Genomic DNA, 20,940 nt, shown 5'->3' on the forward strand with positions numbered 1-20,940 from the left:
CTCTCTTCCTGCCTCTTGCTTCAACTCAGATAAATTCAAAAGTATCACTGTGGTTTTCTCAGATTCAGCCATGTGTTAATGTATACTATTTTGAGGAGGAAGAATATTAAAAAAATGTTTCAAGTCATTGCTTACTTTTATTTTGCTAATAATCAAGGACCTAAGAAAGTAGTGTTTCTTTTTTTTTTTTTTTTTTTTTTTTTTTTTTGTCCTTGAAGGGCCTAAAAATCACAGGTGCAGTATGTTGAAGCCAAGATCATTTTATTAAAAAGCATACTTTGTAAAACTTGAACACAGTGATTTCTCCTGAAAATAACAACAAACAAAAAGATTAGCCACAGAATTTGGAAACTGAAAATGCTGAGGTTTTAAGTGTGGAATAAAGTTTGATTATTAAGTGTGGAAAGTTCCTGAAACAGTCAGAAAGGAGAGGAAAGCAAGCAGGAATGACAGAGGGATGTGTGAGTAGATTGTCCTATCGTAGAGGGACACAGAAGCTTTGTTAAATTCGAGAAGTTTTTAAACAGGAATAATATGCAACAAGTGAAACAGATGAAAAGAGAATCATTCTAAAGGGCAAGAATAAGTGTTAGTTGATGCTGCCTTTACATAATGGAGCTGAATTTGAAACTAGATTCCTTATAAAAGTTTGTATGAAACTTGCCAAACATTTATCTGAATAGACTCTTATGAATACCTGGATATTCAGTATGAACATCTGGATGGTCAGTCTATTTTCTGTAGCATAGATATCCCTAGTGTCTGTTCTGTGCTGCTGGGGCCTAAGCCCAGGGCCTTGTGAAAGTTATCTTATTTTGTGGTTCTCAAAAGCAGCACAATTGTTTGTGACCATTGGCCTCATCGCAGTGAGCAGATAGGTGGAAACAGATGAGTTGGAAGGGGATGCAGAGATTCCATTCTCTAATATAAACTCGAGATTTTCCCCTCCTGTTTCATCATAAGCATATCCCATGAAATCTTTTACAATTTGAATTTTGGCTTCCCTGTCCTTCTGAAATGATAGTCGTTTGAGCTGTGACTTTTCAAAGCTCTCATTTTTCAGAGGTTTATCAAAGATTTCACCCCATTCCCTCCTTAACTTCCCTAAATGGTCTGCCAGTCCTAGAGAAACCAGCCTACTTATTTTGCCAAGAAATATTTTATTCTTCAAAATTCTTCATGTTGCTCAATTTTTAATATATGCTTCTAAATCATCTGTCTCCACAGCTACTAGTATTCAAGGAAATTACTTGTTTCTGTTCATATTTTACACATCCATGCTTCCACACACTGAAATCCTCTCTGAACACCTGTGGAGAGCTGCTGGTTTGTCAGGCTGCTTTGTTATTGAGTTCTCAGTGAAAAACATGTTTTCACCCTGGCCTTCACCTGGAATCAGGGATAAGCAGGATGTTTTGCCAAGTACACCTTCTTTTGTTTGAGACAGCAGACAGGATGTTTTGCCAAGTTTACCTTTTGTTTGTGTGAGGATCACACAGACAGGTGGTCGAGGTAAACAAGTTTGACTTCTCCATGAACCCCTTCATTGTACTGAGGTGCTTTGCTCTGTGAAGAAGGAATTATGGAATAAACCAGTGTGACTAGTTTCTACTGGAAGCCCTCTCGAACAGATCCCATGTGTAGTGTGTTGGTTTATTAATTTTCTTTCAATCCTCAGTTCCTACTCAAGAACTGTTCAAGTCTGCTGGTGGGCTCTGGCGAACACCACTTGTTCACTTCCCCTCTTTTGCCCTTTTTTTTCTGCTGATGCTGTATTTCCTTCCCTTTCCTGCCACCTGTCTTCTTTACCTTTAAAAGTCTAGTCATCTCCCTATATATGTTTCTATGGGCCATTGATATTGGAATAAGCTACAGTGTGTGGGCATTTTTAAACTGCTATGCCACTTTTATATCATTAGAGCTTCCTGTAATATCTCATTAAAATGTTTCCTAAAATGTCCAAGGAAGAAAGCCCATGAGGCCTCAGCCATTACAAAAAGAACTACATACAACTAAGGAATGCTGAGAGAAATGTGGGAGAAATAGTCTCCTCCAGGGAAGAGGATACTAATTGCTTATCCAATACCAAGCAGCCAGGTCTGAAAACATACAGTCAGGTCTGTAACATTATGCAGGCTGAGCAGGGTATACTTAGAAAAAATAATATATATATATGGCTATACATATATCCATGTAATAAAAATTAGTGAAAAAGAAAAAGGCCATAAATTTGAAGGACAGTAAGAAAGAATATTTGAGAGGTTTTGGAGAGAAGAAAGGGAAGGGGAATATTGTTTATTATTATTATTATTATTATTATTATTATTTATTACAATTTTTTCACTTGTTTCCTGGCTATAGTCCCCTCCCTCATCTCCCAGTGCCACCCTTCCTCCTTCTTCCTGTATTATGTCCCTCGCCTAGTCCACTGATAGGATAGGTCCTCCTCTCCTTTTTTCTGACCCTAGCCTATCAGGTCTTACCAGGACTGCCTGGAGCCTCTTTCTCTGTGGCCTAGTAAGACCACCTCACCAGACGGAGATGATCAAGAGCCGACCACTGAGTCCATGTCAAAGAAATTGTAATTTCAAAAACAAAAAGAAACAAATGTGCTGGTGAAACAGCTCACTGTTTCTGGGTCTTCAAACTCAAGTTCACTTACTGCACTGGGAGGATTGTCATTGGGGCCTCAATTTAGAATTAAGCGCATTCCTCAATCACAAAAGTAAAGGCCATTATTCAACATCTAGCATACAGTATTTGCTCTCCAAGTAAATAGAAATTGAACCTTACTTTTCAGGATATGGAACATGTAAAAAATTTTTTATTTTCTTCTTTTTGAAAATTTTAATTAAAATATAATTACACTACCTCCCCTCTTTCCTTACTGTTCTCCAACCTCTCCCATATGCCCCAGTCACTCCTTATCAAATTGCTGGTATGTTTTTCTTTGATTATTGATGTTAGACACACACACACACACACACACACACACACACACTTATATATAACCCACTGAGTCCATTTATTGGTACTTATGTGAAAGTGGTCAGCCACGTAAAGTTTTTATTTTTTTTAATTTTTAGTGTCTATGAACATTCCTTTAAAATGTGATTGAATGTAAAAAACCCAATATTACCCTATTGCTGATTTTACGTTTTGAATTGTAGGTCTTATCAGCTGCAGCAGCTGCTGGTGTATCTGTAGCCTTTGGGGCCCCTATTGGTGGAGTATTATTCAGCCTGGAAGAGGTAATGACTTCAGTCTGCAGTGCATATATATGCCTTGGTGTTAGAAGTCTTGACCAGTATCTATGTATATTGCAGTCCCTGGGTGTTCTGCTCAATTTGGTCCTTTGGCATGTAACTGGAAATGTCTGGAAAGTTTTCAACCTTGACCATAATGTCAGCAGCCCCAGCATTTCATTTGAAACAGTTTTGGTATACTGACTAAGTTTGCTTTCTCACCTTCTGTCTTGTAGGTCAGCTACTATTTTCCCCTCAAAACACTATGGCGTTCATTCTTTGCTGCTCTGGTGGCAGCATTCACACTCCGCTCCATCAATCCATTTGGAAACAGCCGCTTAGTTCTATTTTATGTGGAGTTTCACACCCCATGGCATCTTTTTGAGCTTGTGCCATTCATTGTGCTTGGCATATTCGGTGGCCTTTGGGGAGCCCTATTTATCCGCACAAACATTGCCTGGTGTCGGAAGCGCAAAACCACACAGTTGGGCAAGTATCCTGTGGTAGAGGTACTCATTGTGACAGCCATCACTGCCATCTTGGCTTTCCCCAATGAATATACCCGGATGAGCACGAGTGAGCTCATTTCTGAGCTGTTCAATGACTGTGGCCTTCTGGACTCCTCCAAGCTCTGTGATTATGAGAACCATTTCAACACAAGCAAAGGCAGTGAGCTGCCTGACAGACCGGCTGGTGCGGGAGTCTACAATGCCATGTGGCAGCTGGCTTTGACACTCATATTGAAAATAGTCATTACTATATTCACCTTTGGCATGAAGGTGAGAAATTCTTTTGATGAATTCTATATGAATGTTCTGTGTGGATGTGGGCTTTAGAAGGCAAAGTCAAAGTATGGTACAATCTTGAGAGTTCAGGTGGTGTCAGTTTGCTCTGGAAGCCTTTTTGCCCCCAAATGTTTTCATGACTTGGTGGAGAGTTATAACTGTCTCTCAACCTATATTTAGGCCAAGTGCAAACCTCACTGATGGGTATTTTTTAAAGCATTTTCTCCTTTTCTATGTAAAAATATTTTTCCCATAAAAAGGGTAGTGAGGTAATTTATGCTAAAGCATTTTCTATTGAAGTACAATATCTGACTAATACACTGTTAGTCTTTAGGGTACATGTAGAGTTAAAGAAGCATAATTTTAGCCTGAACTCCATAAGGTTACCATCTAGACCATATTTTAGTTTTTAGCAACTTCATAGTGTTCAACCTAACAGAGCTAAGTGACATTTTTCATAGTTAGTATCAGTGCTTTTATGTTAATGAGTAGAATCCACTTCACAGTTTAATACTAAAATATTTAAACTGTCCAAATCAGATAACACTGACCAGTGAGATGGCTCTGTAGTAATGGTGCGTGCCACCAAGCCTGTAAATATGAGTTCATTTTCCAGAACCCACATGGTAAAATGCAAAAACAAATTTCTGAAAGTTTTCTTCTGACCTCCACACAAATGTACCAGATACACACACACAACATAATAAGCATTGAAAGAATCCAAGCACATCCTTACATATAGAAGCTATAGAAGATGATCTCAGACATGCACAGAGAATTATCCAGGGAGGAAGAAGTGCTCTACAGCAAAATAAAGTGACAATAACAGTAATTTATTTCATATATAAAAAAGTGGATTTTTAATTTCCTGAGACAAGATATAGTAAGTATTCAAGTAATTATCCTGATTTGATCATTACATGTTATATACATGTATCCAAATATTATACTGTACTTAATATATAACACTGTGTCTTACTTTACAATTCCCATGTTCTAGAAAAAACAAAAATGGAAAGTTAAAGCATTTGCATCCTTGTTGTTTTTTTTTTTTTCCTTCTCTTTTGTTTCTTCAGCACTCTACTACCAAATTGTTTCCTCTCTTCTCCATGGAAAGACATTTGAACCAGAGATAAGATGGAAATCTGAAAAGTTTCTGGGTGCTTTTTGGGTTAATTTCAACATTGTTGTTTCATTGTTTTATTTAAAGGGAATCTACAGGTACTCAGATGAAAAAAACTTCAGTTGCAGTCCAATGTCAAATATACTCTAAGAACCATAAGCTGTTCTGATTGTTTACTATCATTTCCTTCCTTTAATATTAATAATTCCTAGAGGTCAAGAAGTAAAACAGGAAGGTAGATGATTATTCCCTTTTTTTTTGGTTAGGCATGCAACTACAGCCACTATCTCATTTTAAAATTTTGCTTAATTTTCTTCTCTGTTGTTACACAGTAGATGGAAAGTTCCTGTGCCTTCTTTTTGGTGTGAGTGATGGGTTAGGACACAATATATAAATGTCATTATGACCATTTTATTTAAATTCCAGGGCTAATATGCACTAACTCTTGATCTTTGGAAAATGACTTTACCTCTCTGAACCTTGGTGTCTGTCCTTTGGGAATAATAATGTCTAATTCCTGGGGTTATTATTAGAGCATCTATAAAATCTTATATGTAGACCATTCATCAGAGAACACAATAGTCAACAAATGGTAGATCATTACTGATACAAATTCAGAACTGGGGGAAATGTCTGCATATATAAGAAACTCCATCTATTTTCCTTTTTCTTTGGGAAAGGCCTAATTTCTGCCTCCAGTTTTGTGTTGGTCTGGAGAGTTCAGGCTCTTGCCTGATGGACCCCGAATCAGGGTAAGCTTCTTCAAAGTCATCCTTGCCTGCACGTCCCAGAGAACCTCTAGTCCCTGTAGTGTTACACAGATCTTTGCAGCCACTTGGTAGCATAGTGCATAGTTAAATTGTCACTGGCCTGTTTGCTTCGCAGAGAGTCAGTCCTCTACCCTACCATATTGCCAAGAACCATATCATTTCTCACTAACCACCTGTAGCTCTTTCTTTGCAGATTCCATCTGGTCTCTTTATCCCCAGCATGGCTGTTGGTGCTATAGCAGGCCGTCTTTTAGGAGTAGGAATGGAGCAGCTGGCTTATTACCACCATGATTGGGGCATCTTCAATAGCTGGTGCAGTCAGGGAGCCGATTGCATCACACCTGGCCTTTATGCCATGGTTGGGGCTGCAGCCTGCTTAGGTGAGTAGTGTTTGCATTGACTTCAAAGAAGTCACCCTACCAGTGACATACAAATGAAGAATAATAATTAAAAAAAAAAAAAACACAATGGCTTTTTTTTTTTTTACTTTTTATTTTCATGATTATCCATTTCTTGTTGGTTTACTATTTCTCAGACATTTTAAGAAAGGGAAATCTAATCTCTCACCTAGGGGAATTCATCAGAAATCTGGACATAGATAGCTGCATAAGAATGTGCACCACAGCTGTGCATGGTGGCATATGCCTGGAATCCCAGCACTCAGGGAGGCAGAGGCAGATTTCTCTGAGTTTGAGCCCAGCCTAGTCTACAAAGTGAGTCCAGGACAGCAAAGCTACACAGAGAATCCCTGTCTTGAAAAAAAAAAAAAACCAACAACAACAACAAAAAAGTACACCACACTATTATTTATAAGAATAAAAATTAGGCAGGTGTGGTGGCACATATTTGTAGTCAGCCCTTAGGAGGCTAAGCCAGGAGAATCTCAAGTTCTGAGCCTCTCTAACCTACATAGTAAGACCTTATCTGTATAACAAATCAGTCCCTGTGCTGGCCAATGAAAAGCAACTTAAGGGACTAGAGAGATGGCTCAGAGGTTCAGAACACTGGCTGTTCTTCCAAAGGTCCTGAGTTCAATTCCCAGCAACCACATAGAGACTCATAACCATCTATAATGAGATCTGGCACTCTCTTCTGGCGTTCAGGTATACATGCAGGCAGAATACTGTCTGAATAAATAAATCTTAAAAAAAAGAAAAGCAACTTAAACCTGAACATTAAGCAACTTGTAAAATAAATTATGCTCCATGTATATGACATCACACAACCCGTAAATATGATACTGTTGTGTTTAACATATGTTTGGGTGTGCTGCTAGGGATTGGACCCAAGGTACGCTACTTGCTAGGCAAGTTTTCTACCACTGAGCTGTATTCCAAGTCTTCTTTTGATTTTTCATTTTTAAGACAGAATCTCACTAAGTTCTTCCAGCACAGCACTTGTAGTCAATCCATTTGCCTCTTCCACTTGAGTAGCTAAAATTCAGGCCCATGTTACAAGGACAAGGGTATGTTTAGCATATTTCAATGTGATATGTAATTTTTTTTCTTACATTTATTTTCTGGTGGGAGAAGAGAAAACCTGTGACATGGAGGTCAAACTTAGTTTATCAATCTTGGCAACAAGTATCTTTTGTCTTTACCAATGGAGCTACCTTGCTGCTCCAACCCTTTAAATATTTTTATTAATATAATTTTAAATTGGTAATAATGTCAATATTCCAAACATATAGTCGGAGAAAAGTACAGTAAGGAACTAAACATAATATGAGCTGACATATGTAAAAATACATGTTTTTATATTAGAAAAAACTTGAAAATTTTACTCTGCTTATGTATAAAAATACATGGTTTTGTATTGGAAAAACTTGAAATTTTTATTCTGCTTATAGACAGCTAAATTTTCTATAATGAGCATGTATTGCATTTACAATTAGGGAAAAGAGTAAGGAGTATTTTAAAAAGTAGAAAGCTGTTTATACTTAGTTATTTTGAGAAATCTAAGTCATGCCTACTGTACAGCCTTGTTTTAATGCAATCTGAAACCTGTGTAATTGTCAGAGACCCTGTTCTAACATCATTTCTTGTGTTTTACCCAATTGGGCCCATGGCAGGCATGCAATCATAATGACTCCTGTGCTTTCTTTCCTATGTCTGTTTTCTTTGCAGGTGGGGTGACTCGGATGACTGTTTCTCTTGTTGTCATAATGTTTGAACTGACTGGTGGCCTGGAATATATTGTGCCTCTGATGGCTGCAGCTATGACAAGCAAGTGGGTGGCAGATGCTCTTGGGCGAGAGGGCATTTATGATGCCCACATTCGTCTCAATGGATACCCCTTTCTTGAAGCCAAAGAAGAATTCGCTCATAAAACTCTGGCAATGGATGTCATGAAGCCCCGTAGGAATGATCCTCTGTTGACAGTCCTTACTCAGGACAGTATGACTGTGGAAGACATAGAAACCATAATCAGTGAGACCACTTACAGTGGTTTTCCAGTGGTGGTGTCCCGGGAGTCGCAAAGACTCGTAGGCTTTGTTCTCCGAAGAGATCTCATTATTTCAGTTGGTAAGGATTTCAGAAAAAGGGATAAAGAAACTTGATAAATGGGTATGAAATCAGGGAGACATAGGGGCAAGAGAGAAGTCGGGTTAAGAGACAGGATGTAGAACTAGCTTCAATTTTTTCCTTCTCTTCACATAGAGAATGCTCGGAAGAAACAAGATGGGGTTGTGAGCACTTCCATCATTTACTTCACTGAACACTCACCTCTGATGCCACCATATACTCCACCTACCCTGAAGCTTCGGAACATCCTAGATCTCAGCCCCTTCACTGTGACAGACCTGACGCCAATGGAGATCGTAGTGGATATCTTCCGCAAGCTGGGACTGCGACAGTGCCTGGTTACACACAATGGGTAAGCACCCTTGAATAAAGGTAGATTGGATTGTGGGAGAAACTGAGTAGAGAGGTAAAAGGGAGAACCCACATTGACACCAACACTTTTAGGCCCTTTTGATGCTCCAAGAGGAAGGTAGATGTGATTAAAGAGCCTTGGGGAAGAGAGTATATTTGAAGGGTGCAAATTGAGCTGTATATTATCAGTAGTTCACTTTCTCTACCAGGCTATGCTCTTGTTCATAGGCATCACTGAAATTGTAATTGTGTCAGAAATGTAGAGTACAGTGGTGCCTCCTGCCCTTGAGACATGCCTTCTAAGGTCACCACTAGAAGCCTGAAACTGTAGCTAGTATTGACCTTTATATATATGCTCTGTTTTTTACGGTATATTCACACACCTATGAGAAAGCTGAACTTATAAGTCAGGTACAGTAAGCAAAAACAATAAATATAAGGTAAAACAATTATAACAACATATTGTTATAAAATTTTTATGAATGCAGAGTTCCTTCTCTTAAAGTATCTTCTTGTGTTGTACTGTGGTTTCATACTATGGCTGATCTTGAGGAACCAAAACAAAAGGTTACAAGAGACTACTGACCAGGGTGTGGTACACACCTGTAATCCCAGCACTTGGGTAGTAGAAGCAGGAGAATCAGTTGTTTAAGGCTCTCCTCAGCTATGTAGTGAGTATAGACCGCTTTGGTCTACATGAGACTCCGTCTTGAAAAGAAGGGAAGAGTATTGTACTTGTTACTTAGTATCCCTTTGTTATTATTTGAGGACAAAAAATACCTAAGTTTCAGTGAGGTCTAGTGGTCTGTCTCTCTACAAAGGGCTCCTGGTTAAATAGATGGTAGGGGAAGGCTATTAATTACAAGTCCCTGAACTTCCCAGCCCAAAACACTTTCTTCCTGGGATACATGTTTTCCAGTAAAGAAGCCATGCTGTTATTACTGGGAAAGAGTACAGGCCGCAGAAGAGAGGGTTGGAGGAATTTTGTTTTGTTTTGTTTTTAACATAGTAACCTAACAATTCTATAAGAACTTCTCCTGTTTCCAAACTTTGGAAGGAGCATAATACATATCTTACAAGAGCTAAGTCAGTAAGTCGACTTTCTCTTATAGGTGTATGCTCAGCATTTACTGAAACCCTAACTCATGTAAGAAGATACTCCACGAGATTCTGGGGAGACATAAAAATGAATAAACCTTTATGTGTCCTTGAGTGGTGGGCACAGCTACAGGGAAAGCGGGAGCACACAAGTGATCATAGGGCAAAAGCATAAGGAATAAGGGCTGTGGGAAGGCTTGCACAGAGCATGTCATTGCCGGGAACAGGGTAGAAGCTCAGCTGGCTCATAGGACCAGGAATGACTGGGGTTGTGGGAACATTTGAACAGGGCCACAGTAAGTAAATAAGATTCATAAGTTTAGAGAGCAATATTTAAATCAGGGGGAAATGTGGGACCTGAGACCTGTTAACGTATTTAGGGACGTATCTGTTGCTCCATTTGTCTAGCGTGTGTGTATGTATATGTTTGTGTGTGTGTGTGTGTGTGTGTGTGTGTGTGTGTGTACTGTTAGCTCATTATTCTCCAAGAACTGACAATGTTGAAAGACAAATTTGAGAAGGATTAAGGAAGACAAGCATCACTTTTAGTTAAGAACACTATTTTCATTGTACATTTATTTTGGTTTTCTTTTATGTGTTTGTCTTTCAGGCGTTTACTTGGAATCATTACAAAAAAGGATGTGTTAAAGCATATAGCACAGATGGCAAACCAAGACCCTGATTCCATTCTCTTCAACTAGAATTGTGGTATTGTTTTGGATATAAAAGAAGAATATTGTGGACCATGGATATATTTTATTAACTGGGTACCCAAAACACATTTCCATATTTGGATGGTGAAGTCATATTAGTGTGTGGTCTGTTTCCTACAAGTTAACCAGTTGCACTACATAATTTCTGGAAATCAATCTCTTTAGGAGAAAATACAGTTAGGCTTATGTGATACTGCATTAGGAAGGGTTCAAGAAAGAGTAAACAAGATTGCTATGGTTTAATTATGTTTGTTCTTTAAAATATTTCTTTTTAATTTAAAAATGATTGTTAGCCAATATGCAATCACTGAAAACTATGCAAGAAAAATTCCAACTATTCTGACATATAGCCTGCAGGAAACTCATGTATGCAGGGGGGACTCTAACTGTCATTGGTGGGAGATGAAGTGTGAAAGGGCTTTACCTTTCAAGCCACAGAAAGGAAAGCCAGAAGGACATAACAATGGCATTTTCTAGACTGTGAAGATTCACTTAAGTTTTTACCCCTGTTACAGTATCTAGCGTTATTAGTTTTGTTATGTTTACCTTCTCATTAGAAGACAGTGCTGCTTTGGTTAATCTCCTCCAGGTGAAGTAGAGGGGTTGACCTTGAGAGCCTGCTGCTCTTGGTCTTTTGATGTGCACAAAGTTAAGTTACAGAGCTTTCTCCTTGGCTGCAGAAAGGCTAATTTTCCAAATGGCAATGCTAGCTAGTAGACGAGGACCTCATTAGGAATTTATTAGTTAGCGAGGAATTATTTCTTCCGGTTTTCTTGAAATGAAGATAGGTAAACTCTGAGCAAATGTCGGTGACTAGGAAATTCACATTTTGTGAGGTCCTAACCAAATCTCTTACCCAGATGCCACCTTCATGGATGATGGTGCTTTAGGCTTCTGGAATAAGAACAGTATATGGAAGTGAGTCTAAGTTGATTACTGGTAAAGCAGGGAGATTTAGACCTGCATCAATTTCCTGATGCTTTCCTTTGAGAAGACAGCCAGTACTAAAATAACTGGATACTCCGCCTAGTGTGGAGCATGCAGAACAGGCCATTGGTCCTGTGAGCATAGAGTAGGCTTGAGCTACTTCCATGTGGAAGGAACTGGAACAGGAAAGGCAACAGTAGCTACCTTGAGGTGCCATCCTTGGAAATCTAACTAAAATGCAGAGCCATCCTAAAACCTAGGTATATGGATGTGGCCTGATGACACCAAAGGTGCTTGTACCCAGTTCAAAAGGTGCCTGTCTCAATTTCCTACCACATTGGTGGCAGTTTAAAAAAAATCACATGATAGAAGCACCTGGTAGAATTAAAGAACTACCACCAGCATTCTGACTACTCTTTCATCTTCTCTCATATTCTCTCTTCATTCTGTTTACCTTTCTTCTCAGCACTGAATCTTCTGTAGGATGGAACAGTAAGCTTAATCATTCCTAATAACAACAAAGATACCTACTAGGGTTAGTTAGATTGTAAACCAAAGCTCAGCAGTCTCACAGCACTTGGACTAGAGGTGACACCCAGCCTTTTTGTTTGCCATGTGGCCCCACTGCTACTGCCACGCCTCTGTTTCAGTCTAAGATGCCCATGGTAGCGAGACCACGCTGTTGGGTAAGACTTCAGCCTTGTTCATCTTACAACTCTGTTCCTAATATTTCCTACTATCCTTATAGTCCAGAATTAGCGGCACTTGGCACATTCCCGTGTTTAACCAACACCTCCCAAGCAACTCAGTGTACCTCATTTTAAAAGTTGTTGATCCACAAGTCAAGGACTTTTTTTTAACCCCGGGTTTCATCATTCCAAAATAAAAAAAATTCTTTTATTATCCAGGGCTGAGTAGCCAAGGCATATTTTGATTTTTATCTTTACTATATCAAAGTAGCGACCAGAGTTCCTCCTTTTAAGTATATTGCTCTGGCATTTTAATGAAAAAGAATGCTTCAGGGAATGTGGTATCATAATCATGGCTTTGTGGCTTTATGTCTTGTCTCCTCTGTACCACTGCATTCTTTGTATCAGATGAGACTCTGCCTGACCACCCAGTGTATTGTGTGGAGATCAGAGTTCTTGCCTGTACATTTCAGGTTCAGTCAAGACCTTTCATTAGTGGCCCTGCCTCTGTAAGCATTACAAAGCAAGAAACATTGCTATGTCTGGTACTTGATGACAAGGGCAGGTTTGGTCATATCTCATAGAGCAGCAGTGACATGGAGAGTATCTTGTTTGCCTTTGCATCTCTTCTAGTTTATTGCTTTTTTCTTCCTTATACACAGATAGCCAGTGTTAAGGTGCTACTTCAGAGAATAAATCTAAGAAATCAGATAACACTGTGCAAATGGATAATTTCTAGATGCTAAGCACCAATGGGCCCTCCAGATAATTGGCAATATCCCATGATACCTCATTCCTTAGTTTCAGCTTAGTTTCTCAGGAATCCTTTTAGCTTGTATGCTAGAAATAGCTGTAGTGTATGGTGTCCATTGTATGTTGAATCCTATGATTTAGCTCAAAGTTTAGCGAGCCTAGCACCTTGACACACAATGCTTCTTGTCTTGAGGTAAAGGGAAGTTCTTCCTGTCATTGCCATTCCATTCTATCAGTTAGATATTCCTAAAAACAAAACAAAACAAGAATTAAAAAAAAAAAAACAGTAAAGGAAAGTCGGCTAGTAGCTTCAAATGACTACATACCTCAATGGTAAAATACTGGATAATTTAATATTTTAAAATGAATTTAGACAAGTTTATTTTAGTACTGGAAAAGGAAATAGCATGGTGTAAGGAAAATGTTTACAGAGGAACGCCAATAAATGCCCCAAGAGTGTGAATTTTCCAAGGAAATAAAACTGGAAGAAGTCTAGCCACAAAGCAAATTCATGGATTTGTGAAACTTGTAACTGCTAAATTTTATATCTTTACACCTTCAATGGAAAGAACTTTTTTTTTTCCCCAGAGCTGAGGATTGAACCCAGGGCCTTGAGCTTGCTAGGCAAGTACTCTGCCACTGAGCCAAGTCCCTAACTCCCAATGGAAAGAACTTAATGAGAGATTTTCATAGTTAGCTCAATTGGAGACAACAAACTGAGGCCTGGCAATGTGAAGTAATAGCTGTTAAATATTATTTCTACTTTGATATTTGGTTAAAAACAGCCAAATTGCAATAGCCTCTTGTTTCTGGTACCAGGCTGTCGCTGCAAAGTGATGTAGTCCACAGAACAGAGTACCTCTGGTGGATTAGATGAAATTGATGATACTTGAAATTGTCCAGCTGGCACAGCAGACAATTCATTTGCTAGTTTAACTGCAAAACAGGCCCATTGTTTTGGCACTAAAGTCGAAATCGAAACTCTTTACAGGATGAGCAGGGGCCTTTCTAAAAAGATCAGTCTCTGAATGTGTGGGCTCAACATTACTGTTCGAAAACCTTCATCTTTGCAACTGCCTCTGGGATTGTTAGAGTTCTCTTTGGGGGAGGGGGAGGCATTGAAGATGATGACACTAGAAGAAACCTGCTTAACAAAATCTGGGTGGCGCTTGGAAGTATGAAGAAAGCCATCCTGTTTCCCAACCCATGCATCTTAGCATAAGGTAGGCAGAAGTGCTTAATTATGTGCCTCAAAAGGAAAGAAAGGCAGATCATACTTAAGTCCAGGATTCCCAAACAAACTAGAGCCTCAAAGCACTATTTGGTTTAAGGACAGTCTAGTTTTGTGGAGAGGGTCAACCTAAGTCATTTACTCTAGGAGGAACATACCATGCGAATATCTAGATGATAAACGTTTGACCATTTTTGTTTTAAGCCTCCCTACTTTGTCCTTATTCTGTATTGAAAATCAGCTGTTTTCTCCCATTGCAGCTCAAGAGCTGTGTAAGTTTGGAGATGAGTGGGCACAACAGTGCTGGGCAATTGCTGGGCTTTGCATCAGTTTCAGTCATTTGTTCTAAGGAGAAAAGTTCTTGGAAAAGAATGTACTAACAATTTCAGGCTACTCCCTATACATTTGCTGCCCACATCCTCATTACTAAGCATCTGCATCTGGGCAAAGTTATGAAGAGATGAAGGGAAGAAAAGGAGTTTTTCTGTGATGTTTCTACGATTTTGCCAAATCCTGCAAGGAGGATGTGATATGTGGACTTTTCTCTCTCTCTCTCTCTCTCTCTCTCTCTCTCTCTCTCTCTCTCTCTCTCTCTCCTTTCCTTTCTCTCTGTCTCTTTCTCCTTCCCTGTCTTCCTCTTTCTCTTCCTCTCTCCTTCCCTCCCTCTCTCTGTATTTCTCTCCCTCCATCTATCCTTTCTTTTTTTCATGGGGACTATCAGGTTACCCAGTTCAACCCAACCATATAGTCAAAAATTCCTACCTCTAAGTTGCTACCAAAGGGTCTTTGGCCTGCATGTGCACACTTGTCAAATGAATACCCTGACTAATGTTTGGCCTTTTGAGGAGAAATTGTGTGATGGTACATATAAGGCAGAAAGGCAATCTGCTTCTGCCTCTGCCTCTTCTTTTGTTCCCCCTACCATGTGTATCATAAATTAAACTCCTCCCCAATTTTATGAGCATGTTGTTTTAATATGGACTTTGGTGGGTAGGAAGAGGATGATCCTGAGAAGAGAATCAAAACTCCTCAGTTGGTGAGAGGCCATGGTAGTTTTCTCACTCCACAGTAGGAGCCAAAGCCAGCAAAACTTACTGGGAGTGCTGAGGGCTTTAGCTGTATTATATATTAGTCCAAATATGCTGGTAATATGAGTTAGCTTAGGATTTAATTAGAAAAATGTCATTTAGTGACATGGGGAAGAAAACAGGACCTGTGATTTTTTTTCTTTTTAAATCAAAATGGGATTGTTCAGCCTTGCCATTAAGTAGAGGGTACTTCAGAATATATGATCCCCTTCCCTCCATTCACTTTCTCACCTTTCACATTCCTTTCTTCTCCATTATCCTGCCTTTTTAGTATTCAGCTTTTTATACAAGTATTTACTTTTTTTTTTTTTTTTTTACTATATATTTGGTCCTTTGGTACTGTGTGATGATTAAATTGTATTCCATTCAAGATAAAATTATATGTTTGATATTTTATTCTCTTAAATTGTCTTTTGAAGCTATGCTGCTATCCAGGTACAGGCCAGGAAGGAATTGGGCCTGACAGCATCTTGGTCATGTCACCAGAGGGTGACTATAATGTCATGATGATGACTCTTCTTGATTTGACCAAGGCCAGCCTCCTGTTTATACCTCTGCCCATTCATTTCTGGCCATGGGAAATATACCAGCTATTGGGTGAGCCATTGAAGCCAGGAGGATCAGAAGGTCCAGGAACCAGCCCATGGACACCATGTGAATTTCTCTGTATGAAGCTCATTTATAGGGCTGGCTTCAGTCGCAGTAGCCAAAGAAAATCTGTCTGACTGGACATTTGAATTCCTAAGAGTTGGTCAAAGTTGAGCTGAAGCTAACACATAGATATCTGTAGTAGCTTGGCATCCAGAAATGAGCTTCAACCAAAGCTAGTACAGTCCAAGTTTCTGCAGGAAGCTTGATACTGAGCTGTTCAGATCAGTCTTTTATCAGAGTGTTGCCAACCCTTCAGCCATGCTTTTGTAGCTTTTTTCCTCTCCTGCTTATAGGCACAGTCCAATCCAAAGCTGTGGCTTACTGCTCACTTTGTTCTGCTCCCTGGTCACGTATGGTGACATAGTGTAGAAAGGAAAAATGATTGGGGAGTTAGGTGACCTGGTTTGTATTCCCTATGCTTCTACTAACTAGCCTCAAGATCTTAACCGCTCTGTGCCTCAGTGTTCCCATCTGCAAAATGGGGATAGTGTAAATTTCCCTACCTACCTCACAGGGTTGTTGTGAGGATAAACTGAGACAATGAATGGAAAGCACTTTAACAAGTGCTATGCAAATTGTAAGAAATGGAAACAATCATGTTTAAGGCAATGCAATGGACATTAGCAGAAGGGTTAGTGCAATTGTCCAGCCCTTTCTCTGTGTGGCTTAAATCTAGGTTGCCATTGCTTTCTACATTTTCACTTAGCACAGATTTGTAATTATGCATGTAATAAAGCACAGCCTTATCCAACTTGGTTCTGGAGTGTTTTTGAAAACTTTTTGATCATAAAAAAATTAAACATGAAGACAAGGTGTGGGGCTTGGGAAATAGTTTTTAAAAACCAGGGGGTTAGAGAGATGGCTCAGTGGTTTAGAACATTTGTTGCTCTTGCAGAGGACCCAGATTCAATTCCCAGAACCTACATGATGGCTCATAACCATCTGCAACCCCATTCTCAGGGGATCTGATCTCTTCTGGCCTCCACAGGCGTCAGACACACATGGTGCACATACCTATAATGCAAGCAAAACAGTGAAAAAATAAAAACAATTTTTAAAATTTATTTTTAATTTATATATTTATTTTACATCCCAACCATAGGCCCCTTCTCTCCTCCTCTCCTGGTTCCACCATCTCACTCTCTTCCTCCCCTTTTCCTCAGAATAGAGGATCCCCACCCACACACCAACTCACCCCAGCACATCAAGCCTCTTTAGGACTGAGCACATCCTCATCCACTGAAGCCAGGCAAGGCAGCCCCATTAGGGGGAAGTGATCCAAAAGCAGGCAGCAGAGTCTACGTCAGAGACAGTACCCGCTCAGCTTACTAGGGAACCCACAGAGCGACTGGAAACCACTGCTTACTTCTTTAAAAATGTTTGTGAAATACTAATTATTAGACTTAATAGATTCAGTGGTATGATCTCCCTGCATCCCCCAGTTCTCAAGATGGAAGACCTCAAGTTCTCAAGACCTTGCATAGTTACAGCAAAATTTCTATACTGAGCTATATCCCCAAACACAGTAATGACTCTTACTATAAGGAGACAAATGAGGGACACCTAATATTTCTGAGGCATTACAGATACCTGGATACTCTATTATGACTGCTTACATGTTATGTATATTGGCAATACTTTCCTGATGACATGAGCTAGGAGCTGCATTTTTCTCTGAGTTAATTTTTTTTTCAAGATTTATTTATTATGTATACAATGTTCTGCCTGCATTCCAGAACAGGGCACCATTATAGATGATTATGAACCACCATGTGGTTGCTGGGAATTGAACTCAGGACCTTTGGGAGAACAGCCAGTACTCTTAACCTCTGAGCCATCTCTTCAGCTTCTTCTCTGAGTTCTTAATGGTGTAGGATACTAAACTCTGGGAGACTTATTGCCTATAGTTGCTTTAAATGAGTAGGATAGGTGATTAAAATGTTTCTCTAGGGTTGGAAAGATAGCTTGGTAATTAAGAGCATTTGCTGCTCATGGTAAGGACCTGGGTTTGATTCTGTTCCTAGCACCCACATCAAGCTTCTCCCAACCACCTATAACTCCAGCTCTAGTATGACCCAATGCCTCTGGTATCCCCAGAAACCAGCACAAACTCCAACATACACACATTCACATGCAAACAAAAAGTTTAAAAATAAAGATTTTTAAAGTGTTGAACACCGTTCTCCACTAAATACCAACCACCCTTCTTAGTAACCTATTAATGGTATGCTAACAATAAAATGCTTTGGAGAAAAACCCTCTGGAGTTGCCATGTAAATTAAAGTGAGATGGAGTATGGAATAGTGATTGGATATACAATAGTTATTTCCAAACCTATATGAAACCTACAAAACAAAAGAAGGCTGTACTTTGAAGTATACTTTCTCTTTTGCCTGCAACTGACTCCTTACTCCTTCCCTCTTTCAGACAGACAATACCTATAAGGCATCCCAGTTTTATTTTATATGCATCCCAGTTTTATTTTAAGATTTTCTCTATGATGAAGCTGAAGAGAAGGCTCAGGGATTAAGAACATTAATCGCTTTTGCAAAGGACATAAATTTGATTCATAGTACCCATTTCAGTGGTTCACAACCCCCTATCACTCAAGTTTCAGGGGATATGATGTTCTCTGGCAACTGCAGGTACAGGTACGTGCACTGTGTTTTTTTAAATAGTTTTTAGTTAATTAATTTCTTTATAAATTACAGTTTATTCACTTTGTATCCCTGCTGTAGCCCCCTCTCTCATTTCCTCCCATGCCCCTCCCCAAGTCCACAAATAGGGAAGGTCCTCCTCCCCTTCCTCTGACTCAAGCCCATCAGGTCTCATCAGCACTGGCTGCATTGTCTTCCTGTGTAGTCTGGTAAGGCTGCTCTCCCCTCAGGGAGAGGTGATCAGAGAGCCAGCCACTGAGTTCATGTCAGAGACAATCCCTGTTCCCATTACTAGGGAACCTGCTGGGAGACTGAGCTGTCATGGGCTACGTCTGTACAGGGGTTCTAGGTTATCTCCATGCATGGTCCTTAGTTGGAGTATCAGTCACAGAAAACAACCCTATGCCCAGGTTTTTTGGTTCTGTTGCTCTCTTTGTGGAGCTCATGTCCCCTCCAGGACTTCCTATCTTCCCCTTCCTTCATAAGATTTCCTGCACTCTGCCCAAAGTGTGGCTGAATCTCAGGATCTACTTTGACACCACGCTGGGTAGAGTCTTTAAGCGGCCCTCTGGGGTAGGCTCCTGTCCTGTTGCCTGTTTTCTCCCTCTTCCAATGTCAGTGCCATGAGGCTTGATCATCTTACCCAGGGTCCTCCTTCTTGCTTAGCTTCTTTAGGTGTACAGATTTTAGTATATTCATCCTATAGTATATTTCTAATATTCACTTAAAATTGATTATGTACTCTGTGTGTCTTTCTGTTTCTGGGATGCCTCACTCAGGATGATCTTTTCTAGTTCCCACCATTTGCCTTCAAATTTCATGATTTCCTTGTTTTTAATTGCTGAGTAGTGTTCCATTGTGTAAATGTACCACAATTTCTGTATCCATTTCTCAGTTGAGGGACATCAGGGTTGTTTCCAGATTCTGGCTATTACAAATAAAGCTGCTATAAACATGGTTGAGCAAATGTCCTTGTTATATACTTGAGCATGTTTTGGATATATGCCTAGGAGTGGTATAGCTGGATCTTGAGGAAGCACTATTCCTAATTGTCTGAGAAAGTGCCAGATTGATTTCCAAAGTGGTCATACAAGTTTACATTCCCACCAGCAATGATTCCCACCATATCCTCTCCAGCATGTGTTGTCACTTGAGTTTTTGATCTTGGCCATTCTGATGGGTGTAAGGTGAAATCTCAGGGTCGTTTTGCTTCGCATCTCCCCAATGACTAAGGATGTTGAACATTTCTTTAAGTGTTTCTCTGCCATTCGCTATTCCTTTATTGAGAATTCTGTATTTAACTCTGTACTTCATTTTTTAATTGTATTACTTGAATTTTGCTGTTTAACTTCTTGAGTTCTTTATATATTCTGGATATTAGTCCTCTGTCAGATATAGGGTTGGTGAAGATCTCTTCCTTATCTGTAGGCTGTTTTGTTCTGAGGACAGTGTCCTTTGCTTTACAGAAGCTTTTCAGTTTCATGAGGTCCCACTTAACAATTGTTGCTCTTAGAGCCTGTGCCGTTGGTGCTGTGTTCAGGAAGTGGTCACCTATTCTAGGTTCTTTCCCACTTTTTCTTCTAACAGGTTTAGTGTGTCTGGTTTTGTGTTGAGGTCTTTGATCCACTTGAACATTAATTTTGTGCATGGTGATAAATATGGATCTATTTGCATTTTTCTGCATGTACACATCCAGTTAGAACAGCACAATTTGTTGAAGATGCTGTCTTTTATCCATTGCATAGTTTTGGCTTCTTTGTAACAAATCAATTATCTGTAGGTGTGTGTGGATTACATTGATAGTATTCTGTATATTGAACAACCCTTGCATCTGGGGTTGAAGCCTACTTGGTGGATGATATCTTTTATGTGTTCTTAGATTTGGTTTGCAAGTACTTTATTGAGTATTTTTGCATCGATGTTCATAAGAGAGATAGGTCTGAAGATCTCTTTTTGTTGGGTCTTTTATCATTTAGGTATCAAGGTGACTGTGGCTCATACAATGAGTTTGGTAGTGTTCCTTCTCTTTCTATTTTGTGGAATAGTTTGAAGAGAATTGGAGTTAGCTCTTCTTTGAAGGTCTGGTAGAATTCTGCACTGAAACCATCTGGCCCTGGGCTTTTTTTGGAAGGGAGATTTTTTATCCTATTTCCTTGGGGAACGGTATAGGACAATTTGATCTACTTCCCTGATCTTGATTTAATTTTGGTAGATGAAAACTATCAAGAAAATTGTCCATTTCATTTAGATTTTCAAATTTTTGTGGCATATAGGCTTTTGTAGCAAAAGCTAATGTCTGTTTGGATTTCCTCAGTGTCTATTGTTATTTTCGTT

At 39.5% G+C, this 20,940-nt stretch overlaps 1 protein-coding gene across 3 annotated transcripts in view; it reads left to right on the forward strand.

Annotated features, from left to right (window-relative positions):
- Clcn5 (chloride voltage-gated channel 5) overlaps positions 1–16,700 on the forward strand; it is a 191,609-nt gene extending 174,909 nt beyond the window's left edge. For all 3 annotated transcript variants that reach the window (XM_060375471.1, XM_060375472.1, XM_021626930.2), the window contains 6 exons: positions 3,171–3,251; positions 3,482–4,024; positions 6,117–6,303; positions 8,050–8,448; positions 8,584–8,800; positions 10,508–16,700. In XM_060375471.1, coding sequence (XP_060231454.1) covers positions 3,171–3,251; positions 3,482–4,024; positions 6,117–6,303; positions 8,050–8,448; positions 8,584–8,800; positions 10,508–10,598 — 1,518 coding nt within the window. In that variant the 3' untranslated portion in view covers positions 10,599–16,700. The remainder of the gene's footprint in view (positions 1–3,170; positions 3,252–3,481; positions 4,025–6,116; positions 6,304–8,049; positions 8,449–8,583; positions 8,801–10,507) is intronic.
- Positions 16,701–20,940: the final 4,240 nt, after the last annotated feature.

The sequence above is a fragment of the Meriones unguiculatus genome, chromosome X, assembly GCF_030254825.1.
Source record: "Meriones unguiculatus strain TT.TT164.6M chromosome X, Bangor_MerUng_6.1, whole genome shotgun sequence".
In the NCBI taxonomy this organism is placed as follows: Eukaryota; Metazoa; Chordata; class Mammalia; order Rodentia; family Muridae; genus Meriones; species Meriones unguiculatus.